General features: G+C 44.9%; 1 protein-coding gene across 3 annotated transcripts; it reads left to right on the forward strand.

Moving 5' to 3' along the window:
- The first annotated feature begins 237 nt into the window (after positions 1-237).
- Positions 238-8,873, forward strand: LOC144000804 (E3 SUMO-protein ligase ZBED1-like). 3 transcript variants are annotated; one of them, XR_013278285.1, is made up of 5 exons: positions 238-6,099; positions 6,213-6,333; positions 6,424-6,560; positions 6,647-7,866; positions 7,933-8,873. XR_013278285.1 is itself a non-coding variant. In XM_077494430.1 (5 exons), exons 1-5 carry the CDS (start codon positions 5,920-5,922, stop codon positions 7,528-7,530), a joined length of 930 nt encoding a protein of 309 aa, XP_077350556.1. In that variant the 5' UTR covers positions 238-5,919; the 3' UTR covers positions 7,531-8,873. The 3 variants fall into 3 exon arrangements, 2 of the variants coding, with proteins under 2 accessions (XP_077350556.1, XP_077350555.1); XM_077494430.1 differs by having other exon boundaries at positions 6,647-7,117; positions 7,510-8,873; XM_077494429.1 differs by having other exon boundaries at positions 6,647-8,873.
- The last annotated feature ends 3,844 nt before the right edge of the window (positions 8,874-12,717 follow it).

Here is a 12,717-nt window from a genome sequence, read left to right on the forward strand (position 1 = left end):
CTCCCCTCCGAAAATTATTGTCCGCCAAGTCTGCGGTGAGTGACAACAACATTTACAGAACATATAAAACGAATTGTGCTGAATGTTACTGTAACCTCTCTCTTTGGACTTACTATATGGTTTAGGCGACTTGTATAAAAACAACAATGTTGACATTTGTATTGTACTGATACTATTGACCAGACCCGTCACCAGAAAGAAATTGTAGGGGGGGCATTACCTTTTTTGGGGGGGGCACACTTCATCAACCTAAATCTAATGTTCATCAGGTTGAACAGCGGCATTGTGACAACTGCAAAAGTGCTCAGAAATATTTTCTGTCACTTAAAAGCGGAAATCTGAAATCTAAAAGACAAACTGAAAAAAATGTGTAGTTCATTTTGCATTTATTCAACTCAAAAGTTCATTTGAAACAAATCCACTCTTCACCTCTATAAACAACTATGTCCGAATGAATGACTGCAACCCAGCCCCTTCTATCTGGAATTGGCTAGCAGCTGCCTTCATTTGCATGTTGGAATAGGGCTGTACGATATGGATATCATTTTTGCCAGACATCTCTATTCTTTGATCTTTGACTCAGCATGAGACTTCACATCATTTTACTTTTTTTATGGTGCCTTCTGTATTTTGTGTTATTTTATTTCTATACTTATACAGATTTCTTTTTTAGTATTAATTTTATTTGCGTGTATACTTATCTACTTATATTTACTCTAATTAATTTTATTTTGTGTTATTTTGTTTCACTTGTGTCTACTAAAAGACTAATTTCTATTGCATGCACAGCACTTTGTATGCAGCAATTGATGTTTTAAAGTGATTTAGAAATAAGGTTGAGTTATGTCGATGATATACAGAAACAACATATGGGTTCAGTAAAAAACTAAGCAGAATATCAATCCAAAAGGATGTGTAAAGTGATGGGGGTTTTTTTTTTAATTAGAACTTAGTGACAGTCATCAACTTGAACAAACTTGGCAATAAAAAAAGAATTCAACTCACGTTGTACTGCAACTGCTTTAGTGATAAATAATTTTATGCTCCTTAGTTGTTGTTGTGTATGTGTGACTGCTTGGGTCTGTTAACAGCATACTGTGTATTGCTACAATTCATCCGTGCTGTGTGGCTTGACTAATTAAAAGAAAAGTTTGCCACTCACTTGTAAACGTAACCAGTGGACTCAGGATTCCCAATGATGTCAACTGTGTCATCCTGGATCAAGGTTTGGCGTTTGGTGGCTCCCATTAAAGCCGCGCGACGTGCTCACTGCTCAGTCTTTATGCCAGCGCCAGCCGGCAAATGCGCACGATCTCCCCGGTGACAAGGCGAGGTAAGGTAGGACTCAGACGCAGGAGTAAGGTAGGCCACCAAGGCAACAGGTTTATTTCCGGCCAACAGCTGTTTCCTCTCAAACCGAGAGGAGAACGGGGAATCAAAAAAGTGGAGAACAAAAAGCGCTCCACTAGGGAGGAAAAAACAGGCAAAGGGTACTGGGGACAACAAAAGGCGCTCCGCAAGGGAGGAAAAAGGGCACAAGGCAAAAGGGGTAACTAAAGGCGCTCCACTGGGGAGGAAAAGGCACAAAAACAAGGCAAAAACACAAGGCAACGTGAACGAGGTCTTCCATTCATCTCCCTCACGGATCCGAATGAGGTGATAGGCGTTCCGGAGATCGAGCTTGGTGGCGTTGAAGCGCCGTCCGGGCCGCCGACCAGACCTTGTGGCACCGACGGATCATGGCCTGGACCGAGGGGACCGTTGCCTCCTCTTCCAGTTCGGCGAAGAATGGTGGATCGTAGCCGTGGACGCATTTAAACGGGGTGAGACCTGTGGCAGATGTGGGCAAAGAGTTGTGTGCGAGCTCGACCCATACCAGATACTTGCTCCAGGTTGTCGGGTTCTGGGAGACGAGGCATCGGAGACCGGTTTCGAGCTGCTGGTTCAGCCGTTCTGCCTGCCCATTGGCCTCAGGATGGTACCCAGAAGTCAGGTTGGCTTTGGCACCTAGGGCTTTACAAAATTGTGCCCAGAATCGGGAGACGAACTGTGGTCCACGGTCTGAGACGATGTGTAATGGGAAACCATAGAACCGGAAAATGTGATGAATCATGATATCTGCTGTGGTCTTGACGGATGGGAGCTTGGTTAGTGGGATGAAGCGAACCATTTTAGAGAATCTGTCAACAACTGTGAGGATTGTGGTTTTACCGTGAGATGGGGGCAGTCCGGTTACGAAGTCTACTGATATTTCCGCCCATGGTCTGGATGGGATTGGTAGTGGCTGGAGTAGACCCATCCAGGACTGATTGGACGTCTTGTTGCGGGCACAGGTAGGACAGGCAGCTACGTAGTCCTTGATTGTGGTTTCCATTGCCGACCACCAGAATCTCCGGGCGACAGCATACATGGTCCTGCGGACTCCAGGATGGCAAAATAATCGTGAAGTGTGGGCCCAGTGTATTACCTGGGCCCTCAGTTCCTCAGGCACAAAGAGTCGACGTGGTGGGCATGACGTGGGGGGAGTGACGTTCCGTAGTGCCTCTTTGACGTCGTCCTCAATTTGCCATCTCATGGCCCCGACTATGCAGTCTCGGGGCAGAATGGTCTCAGGCTCGGCTTCCAATGGCTCGGACTCGTGGATTCTTGACAAAGCGTCAGCCTTGACGTTCTTACTGCCGGGTCTGTAGGTCAGAGAGAATACGAAGCGGTTAAAAAACAAAGACCATCTGGCCTGTCGAGGGTTGAGTCTTTTGGCCTGGCTAAGTATTCCAGATTTCGGTGGTCGGTCCAGATCACGAAGGGGAGTTCGGCGCCTTCCAACCAGTGTCTCCACTCTTCGAGAGCCACTTTTACAGCTAGGAGCTCCCGATCACCGACCGAGTAGTTGCGTTCAGCTTTAGATAATTTTCGTGAGAGGAAGGCGCAGGGATGTGTCTTGCCGTCCTCCTGACAACGCTGGGAAAGAACTGCCCCAATACCAATACTCGAGGCGTCCACCTCCACCACGAACTGGCGTTTGGGGTCAGGGACTCTGAGGATTGGGGCATTAGTGAAGCGAGCTTTTAAGTCCTTGAATGCTCTTTCGGCTTCCATGTTCCACATAAATCGAACCTGTGGGGAGGTCAAGGCGTGCAGGGGAGCGGCAATGGTGCTGAAGTTTCTGATAAATCGCCGGTAAAAGTTGGCGAATCCGAGGAATTGCTGGACTTTCTTTCGTGAGTCCGGCGTGGGACAATCTCGCACGGCGCTGACCTTGTCTGCTTCCATCTCCACTTTTCCGGGTGACACGACGAATCCCAAGAAGGAGATGGTGTTGACGTGGAACAGGCTCTTTTCTGCTTTCACGTAAAGCTGATGATTCAGCAGGCGTTGCAAGACTAGGCTCACATGGTCTTGATGGCTTTTTTGGTCGGGTGAGTAGATCAAGATGTCGTCGAGATAAACATATACAAAGTGGTCTATGAAATCTTTGAGTACCTCATTTATCATGGCCTGGAAGACGGCTGGAGCGTTCGTGAGGCCGAAAGGCATGACCAGGTACTCGTAATGTCCCCGGGGAGTGTTGAAGCCTGTCTTCCATTCATCTCCCTCACGGAGCCGAATGAGGTGATAGGCGTTCCGGAGATCGAGCTTGGTGAAGATCTTAGCTTGTTGCAGCTGATCGAACACCGAGGACATCAAGGGCAATGGGTACCGGTTCTTAACAGTGATATCATTCAAGGGACTGTAATCAATGCAGGGGCGTAGGGATCCATCCTTTTTACTCACAAAGAAAAAACCTGCGCCAGCAGGTGAGGAAGACGGTCGGATGAGGCCGGCTTTCAAGGAGTCGTCAATGTAATTGTTCATGGCCTGGCGTTCGGGTCCTGAGACCGAGTACAGTCTCCCCTTGGGGATGGTTGAACCGGGAATCAAGTCAATCGGGCAGTCATACGGTCGGTGTGGAGGAAGAGTCATAGCCTTGGTCTTACTGAAAACCTCCCGCAGGTGGTGGTAGCAGGAGGGAACGGTGTGCAGGTTAGGGTATTCTTCTTGAGCTGGTGGAGCGAGAGTCACCTTGTGGACCTGGGCTGTGGTGTTCCGGGGTGCGGGTTGTTCCAATCCGTGAGTGTTGCATTCCTTTCCCCACTCCAGAATGGTTCCCGAGTTCCAGTCAATTCTGGGGTTATGTAGACGCAACCAAGGGTGGCCCAGAACCAAAGTGGGGGAGGAAGCGTGGAAAACGTGGAAGCGGAGAGTCTCGAGTGCTGTCCGATTCGGACTCCCAGGGGTTCAGTGATGTGAGTGATCTTGAAGAGTTCCTTGCCGTTCAGCGCTCTAGCCTGGATGGTCGAGGAAAGGGGTTCGGTGGAGGCTCGTATTTGCCTTACGAGCTCCCAGTCCATGAGGCTCTCGTCGGAACCGGAGTCGATGAGGGCTGGCAGATCTGTAGTGATATTGTGGTGGGTTATCTGAATCTGCGTGAGCCTGTGGTTCTTGGCGGGTCGGGATGACAAGGAACTCACCGGTGAGCCGCCCTTCGTGGTGCAGGTTCCCACCAGGTGGCCAAGACCCCCACAATAGAAGCAACGGCCTTCTCGGCGGAGGCGCTGTCGCTCCTCGGGCGTAAGCCGAGCCCTTCCAAGTTGCATGGGTTCCTCTCTGGCGAGACCCACCTCTCCTGGTTCCAGTCGGGGAGGGAGGATGGGTTGTGGCCTCCCTGCCTCCGGTGGCCGTGACCAGGGGGTGGGTTCCTCTCTCCTTCGGAGTCCGCCGATCTTAGCCAGTTCCTGGCGACAATGATCGGTGCGGATCGCGAGGGAAATCAAAGCGTCCAAGTCCGTGGGGAGTTCTACGGGAATCAGAAGTTCTTGAATGGCAGGTGAGAGTCCTTTCAAGAAATGATCGTGTAGTGCAATGGCGTTCCAGCCACTGTTCGTTGCCAACGTTCGAAAGCGGATTGCGTAATCGCTGACAGGTTCTTTGCCTTGTTGAAGCCGGCTCAAAGCTCGTGCCTTCTCTCGGTCATTGTTCTCGGGGTCGAAGACTTGGCGCAAGGCGACTTGAAAGTCCTGTAAGTTTTGACAGACCGAGGAACCCCTGGCCAATTCCGCGGTTGCCCAGGTTTTAGCCCGTCCAGTCAGGTGCGACACCATGAAGGCCACTCGGGACCGGGCTGTGGGAAATGCCTGTGGTAAGTGTTCAAAATGTATGTCACACTCCGTGAGGAAAGTCTGACAGCGCCCGGGTTCACCGGAGTATCGTTCTGGGGAGGCCAGTCTTAATCCTACCCCGGTGAATGGTGTGGTCGGGACGGGGAACTCAGGATGAGGAAGTTGTCCGCTGGGAGCTGGCGCTCGACGCCATGAGAGGCTCACCAGCTCGTGGACCTGGCTGGTCAATTCCCCAATCTGCGACAACATGGCTTGTTGGATCCGGTCCTGGTTGTCAAGCCGGGCCTCCTGGCTCTGCAGTGCAGCCTCGACCTTGCCTGCTGGGTCCATGCTGGCCGAAGTGTACTGACAAGGCGAGGTAAGGTAGGACTCAGACGCAGGAGTAAGGTAGGCCACCAAGGCAACAGGTTTATTTCCGGCCAACAGCTGTCTCCTCTCAAACCGAGAGGAGAACGGGGAATCAAAAAAGTGGAGAACAAAAAGCGCTCCACTAGGGAGGAAAAAACAGGCAAAGGCTACTGGGGACAACAAAAGGTGCTCCGCTAGGGAGGAAAAAGGTAGTGATGTGCTTCTCGGGTCGAATCCCTGAAGCGTGTGCCGAGTAATGTAGATGAGTGGTTCATGAACGGCGATTCAATGCGTGTGTCGATGACGTACGTGATGACGTTTGAAGCCCCGCGAAGCGGGTGTACCACGTGACTGATTCAGGAAATGATTCGCTAGGTTTGAGTGTAGTTCGAAATAAAAGCGGCAAAGAAACGCTATGGATTCCCCTTCACTTTTTGTGTTTTCGGGTCCCTTACTGCGGTACTTCTTTGCATTTTGCATTCGATTTGACCGACGACGACGAGCTTCTTTTTTTGCGATGGAGTTCAAGGAACCAGCAAGAAAGAGAAGATTCTCCCCTGTTTGGGAGCACTTTGAGCAGATCTCACCTCAGAAGGTAATGCACTGCCAATTATTACTGCACTATTCCAATAATAAAATAAAATAAAATTAAAATGTGACAACTGACAACACATAAAATTCACATTTTTCTTTTCTGAATACTTTTAGGTGAAGTGTCTGGTGTGTTCTAAGGTGCTTAGTTATAATAATAACAACACCTCAACTATGCTAAGGCACTTTAGAGTCTTGCACGGCAACGAGGAGACCAACCAGGCTGAACCCAGCTCAGGTAGGCCATTTATATTCATAGCCCCACACTCCACTGTATGTTTTGTTTTTTGTTTTTTTTTAAATAACTCTGACATGTAATTTAATTTAGCTGACAAGGTTGACTTGGCTGAGTTGTTGTTGGATATGGTGATTGAGGATTCCCAGCCGTTCACCTTGGTGGACGGCAGTGGATTCAAAAAGCTTATGAAAGCTTTAGCTCCTTCCTACATTCTACCAACACGGCAGGTATGTATGTCACAACATGAAGCACTATATTATCGGATTAACCATTTCAATACTATTCACTTCAATAAACTATACTTTTGTTTTAGACTTTGAAAGCCATGGTGGAAAAAAGGTACAAGGAAACCAAGGATAAAACAAAAGCCATTGTGGCTAAAGCATCTGCATGTAGTTTGACATCAGATATGTGGACTTCCATCAATACTGATGCCTATCTAGCTGTGACATGTCACTTCATTGATGAAACCACGTCCCTCCAATCAGTTGTACTGGGGGTGCAGCATTTCCCTGAGGCACACACTGCAGCAAACATGGCTTCTATGAAAACTTCGCTAATGTCTGAGTGGGGTATCAGTGAAAAGGTGACATGTCTAGTGACTGATGGTGCAGCAAATATGGGAGCTTGTGCCAGAGAGCTTCATATGCGTCACACCATTTGTGTGGCACATACGCTAAATCTTTTGGTAAAAAAAGCTCTTGACCAATGCCCAGAATTATTCCACATCCGGACAAACTGTCGAAAGATAGTTGGTTATTTCAAGAGCAGCACTACAGCAAAGGTAAGCTCCTTACTTGTCATATGTAACATATTTAATTGTTTTCTATACACTGATTTGACTCTTGATTTTGTTGTCGGAGAGACTAACTCAGATGCAAGTTCAAATGGGCCTTCCGGTGCTTAAACTTATTCAGGAGGTTGATACAAGGTGGAACAGCACTTATCTCATGCTTCAGCGTATGTACACTTTGAGAGAGCCTGTCGGAGCAGCTTTGGCTGGTTTACGTACTGATCTGACACCATTGTCTGCTGAACAATACAGAATCATTGCTGACTGTTTAAAAGTATTAGAGCCATTTAACCATGCTACAATTGAGCTGTCTGAGGAGAAAAAGGTTTCAGGGTCAAAGGTAATTCCACTCTTGTCCATGTTGCATCACTCTCTGGATGAAGAGGAGATTCGACTGCTTCTAACTCCAGAGAGCACATCCATGGTTGAGTTCCTGCAAAGACAACTAAGAGAGAAGCTGAATAACCTCCAGTCGATGAGTATTATGTTTCTGGCTACTCTGCTCGACCCAAGGTTGAAAAAACTAGGCTTCTTTAGTCCCAATAAAGCAGCAGAGGCAGAAAAAAGGCTCACGATTGAATGCGCAGCTATTATGAGGCGCACAGCGTCCTCATCTACTTCATCCTCATCATCATCCTCATCATCATCTTCCTCATCATCCTCATCATCATCATCATCCTCATCATCATCATCATCATCATCATCCTCATCATCAGAACCTTCCCACCAGTCTGTTGGAGGTATTTAATATTTCCTAATTGTGCTAATATTTAATAATAATACTAATATCTGTTTATCTTTTCTAGGAAGCAAACTGTGGCATCATTTTGATACCTCAATCAATCAAGCAAGAACCACAAATGTCACAGCAAATGCAACAGTTGAGGTGCAAAGGTATCTTGGAGAACCAAATATCCCCAGAGTTGAAAATCCCCTTCAGTACTGGGAATCACAGAAATATGCGCTTCCAAGTTTATACAAACTTGCTGTCTCATATCTATGCACCCCTGCTTCATCAGTACCATGTGAAAGAGTTTTTTCAAAAGCAGGTGAAATTCTATGCAAAAAAAGAAACCGCCTGAGTCCAAAAACTTCGGAAAAAATATTGTTTTGAAATAAAAATGAATAAGCACTTTATTTTACCTCATTTTTTCACATTTTCACTTGTTGCATAAGCACAAACATAGACAAAGTAACACAGAACAATTAAAACACTCTTCAAATATATATTCTTTTGTATTTAGAGCATGATTTACACCCCACCATTTTATTGCATGCACCAAGCATGTTATACATTTTTCTGTCCACATGATGGCGTAGTCGAGGAAATGAATCATCTTGAAGCCCCTACGTGTGTGTGAAGCATTTCACTGCAGGGCTTCATTGCTTTACGGGGCTTCATTTTGCCATCACTAGAAAAAGGGCACAAGGCAAAAGGGGTAACTAAAGGCGCTCCACTGGGGAGGAAAAGGCACAAAAACAAGGCAAAAACACAAGGCAAAAACACAAGGCAAAAACACAAGGCAAAAACACAAGGCAAAAACACAAGGCAACGTGAACGAGGTCATGAGGACTGTGGGACGCTTCCATGCACTGACTGTGACACTTCGGCAACGGAGGGGAGAATGCAGATGGCTTTTATTGTGTGGGTTGATTGGTGGCAGGTGGTGATAATCATGGGCGGGGACCGGTAATGAGTGAGCGGCAGGAAGGGCAAGTGACCTGGGGTGAGAGGAGAGTTAGGATTTCAAAGTAAGACAGGAAACATGGACACAAAAATAAAAGCATGGACCGCCACGCCGGTGGCGGCGTGACACCCGGAAGTAGTTTTCGCTAAGGCACGTCTGCAGAGCGCGCGTCTCCCCCTCTCCCCCCCACCACACCCCAGCCCTCGTGATCCGGATTGTAATTGGCTAGCCTTAGTTGTCAATCAAAGCCAAACTTGAAAGGAGGTATGTGGTTGGCTGGCAGGCCATGCTTTACTTGAACCAGAAGGCGCAAGTTTACGTGACTGATAGGACGAATAGTTGGTGAGTCATCTTGCTAGGGCGGGCACGGCTGACTGACAGGGCGGGAACGGACCCCCCAAGGCCCGCCCATGGCGACGGGACCGCTATTGACTGCGATTGGCTGGCGACCAGTTCAGGGTGTACCCCGCCTACTGCCTATTGCCAGCTGAGATAGGCTCCAGCACCCCCCGCGACCCTTGTGAGGAGTAAGCGGTTAGGAACATGGATGGATGATACTATTGAATGGATGCCCACCTGTTGCACACTGTAAAAAAATAATAATAATAATAAATAAATAAAATCCGTTGCTTTTACAGGGAAAAACTGTCAGCTGTGGTTACCAGGGAAATGATGTAAACAATACAGTGAGAAAATGTAAACAACTTTACCGAACAGCTTGTTTATTCTACTGGTATTGAATGTACAATAAGCATTAAATGCTGCTTAATTGTACTGGTATTGAATGTATAATAAACACAATCTGCATGTTACAGAACAAAATAGTATACAATCAGCATGTGCTTGGAAAATGGTACTTCATTTGTATAGCGCTGTACTACCTTACAAGGCCCTCAAAGTGCTTTGTGTTTAAACTACTCATTTCACAGCATCAGCAACAACTGGACTTAGATTACCTTGCTTATGGGTCTTTAACACCATCAGACTGTGCTGGGATTGAACCAACAACCTCAGTGGTGCGAACCGACCACTCTACCACTAACCCATGCTAACCTGTTGTTAAGCTGTCAGTAAATGACTGCTGAATCTAAAAGTTTAATTATTATTTTATTTTTTTTTCTTACAGTTATTCTGGTAACCACAGCTTCCAGGTTTTGTTCCGTTAAAACAAACTTTTTTTTTTTTTAATACACATGGTTTTACCAAGTGTAAAGAAAATGTTGCTGAAAGCTGTGGTCACCAGAATAACTCATAATAAAAAATGCAGTGCAAATACAACCTTACGTGTACCTTTTAAACTTGTGGATTCAACAGTCATTTACTGACAACTAAAGGACATACAGGTTAGCATTGGTTAGTGGAAGAGTGGTCAGCTTGCACCCCTCAGGTTGTTGGTTCAATCCCAGCACAGTGTGAGGGTGTTAAAGATCCATGAGTTAGGTAATCTAAGTCAAGTTGTTTCTGATGTGCTCAATATCAGTTAAATAATCAAGTTGTTCTCTAAAATTGTTTCAATTTCCCCACTGTATTTTTTACGGAAATTCCCTGGTGACCACAGCTGCCAGTTTTTCCCCGTAAAAACAACAGAATTTTTTTTACAGTGAAATCCTTAAATCATTTGCTGCAGTACAGGGGAGAATCTTTACGACACATTTATAATCCCAATTGAAATGAAACATAACTACCGTTACATGGATGGGGTGCGGAGATTGAGTTCTTGGTCTTCCTCTTCGGGCTAGCGAGCAGAAATGGGGGAAAGTACTGACATTCTGTACTTGAGTAAAAGTACAATTAGTTGCATAAAAAATGACTGGTAAAAGTACTCATTCAAATAATTACTCAATTAAAAGTAAAAAAAAAAAAAAAAAAAGTACCAGCTCTAAAATGTACTTCATGAGTAAAAGTAAAAAGTATATTTACCGGATGTTTCCTTCTCATGTCATATCATTTGAAGACAATTAAATTTAAAAGATCTTCACTTGACAAATCCTGAAAACTGACTAAATCACTTCATGAAGCTTTTGCAACATTTTTTTTTTTTTATGCTCCTCGAGATGGTGACCTTGGTTTAAAGATGCAATGGAAATTAAGTTTCCACAACTTGCCTTAAATACACGTATAAATGATATGCTTAATGATGTTTACAGAAGGAAACTTGTATATTTTTTAATTAAAGAATTAAAAATGTAATTCAACAAAAGATGCCTCTACCAAATCTAATATTGGGGTTTAAGGAACTGAGTGATAAAAGAAAAAGGGCAAGGCAAGGCAAGGCAAGTTTATTTGTATAGCACATTTCATACACAAGGCAACTCAATGTGCTTTACACAAGGAAAGACAACACATAAGCATCAAGAAACAGTAGGTAACATTCAGAGGAAGAAAAATAAATGAAAATAAAAAAAATAAAAAAAAACAACAACACTTAATTAAAGCTGTTTAAAAGTCCCTAATCAAAGGTATAAGGAAAAAAGCAAAGTTTTTAACCTGGATTTAAAAGCATTTACACTCGGGGCTGACTTCACTTCTGTTGGAAGCCTATTCCATCTGTGTGCAGCCTAATGGCTAAATGCAGCTTCACCATGTTTCCTTCGAACTCTGGGTTCCACTAGTTGGCCCAAGTCTGTAGATCTCAGAGCCCTGCTGGGTTTGTACTCAATCAGCATTTCTTGGATATATTCAGGACCCAAACCATTTAGTGATTTATAGACGAGTAGCAGAACTTTAAAATCGATTCTACAGCTGACTGGGAGCCAGTGTAAATCCTTAAGTAATATGTTCTGATCTCTTTGTTTTGGTCAGAACTCGAGCTGCAGCGTTCTGAATGAGCTGCAATTGTCTCATGTTCTTTTGAGAGAGTCCAATCAGAAGACCGTTACAGTAATCTAGTCTGCTGGAGATAAAAGCATGGATAAGCTTCTCTTGGTCTGCTTGAAGCATGCAGTCCTTCAGTCTGGATATGTTTTTCAGCTGGTAAAAGGCTGTTTTAGTGATGAATTTAATATGATTGCTGAAGGTCAGATCTGAGTCTATTAGTACCCCAAGATTTCGAACTTGGTCTTTAGTTTCTAAAGACAGTGACTCAAGCTGTTTTTTAACAGCAATCTTCTTTTCTTTATTGCCGAAAACAATGAGCTCCGTTTTGTTTTCGTTCAGCTGAAGGAAATTTTGGTTCATCCAGTTGTTAACTTTCTCTAGAGAATGACACAATGCGTTAATAGAACTGCTGTCATTTGGGGACATTAATAAATACAGTTGTGTGTCATCTGCATAACTATGATAGTCAACATTGGCATTCTGAAGCATTTGACCCAAAGGTAACATATACAGACTGAACAACAGGGGTCCAAGGACTGACCCTTGAGGGACCCCACATGCCTTTCGATCAGATTGAAAATTTCCAGTAGTCACAAAGTAACTCCTTTCCTCCAAATAGGACCTGAACCATTTAAAGACTGTTCCATTTAACCCTACCCAAGTTTCCAGCCTGTCTAACAGTATATTATGATCGATCGTGTCAAATGCTGCACTGAGGTCCAACAAGACGAGCACTGATACCTTCCCTGCATCAGTGCTCAATCTTATATCATTCAGTACTTTAATCAGAGCTGTTTCTGTACTGAGATGAGGTCGGAAACCTGACTGGAATTTATCCAAAAGTCAGTTTAAGCTCATGAAATTGCTGAGTTGATTAAAAACCACTTTTTCAACTATTTTAATTACGAAGGGAAGGTTGGCGATTGGTCTATAATTTGCTAGCAGGGAGACATCCAGTGTTCTCTTTTTTTAGAATGGGCTTGACGGCGGCTACTTTCAGAGATTTAGGAAGCTCACCTGATTGAAGTGAGCAATTAATTACTTGTTGTAAATCGATTTGAACAGATTTCACAATGGTTTTGAAAA

Source organism: Festucalex cinctus, chromosome 14 (genome assembly GCF_051991245.1).
Source record: "Festucalex cinctus isolate MCC-2025b chromosome 14, RoL_Fcin_1.0, whole genome shotgun sequence".
Lineage (NCBI taxonomy): Eukaryota > Metazoa > Chordata > Actinopteri > Syngnathiformes > Syngnathidae > Festucalex > Festucalex cinctus.

What these genes read in the sequence shown, in the direction of transcription:
- LOC144000804 (XM_077494429.1), top strand. Translation starts at nt 5,920, where the DNA reads ATGGATTCCCCTTCACTTTTTGTGTTTTCGGGTCCCTTACTGCGGTAC. An exon ending in AGCAGATCTCACCTCAGAAG is followed by an intron (nt 6,100 to 6,212) that starts GTAATGCACTGC and finishes GAATACTTTTAG; the next exon opens with GTGAAGTGTCTGGTGTGTTC. An exon ending in CCAGGCTGAACCCAGCTCAG is followed by an intron (nt 6,334 to 6,423) that starts GTAGGCCATTTA and finishes AATTTAATTTAG; the next exon opens with CTGACAAGGTTGACTTGGCT.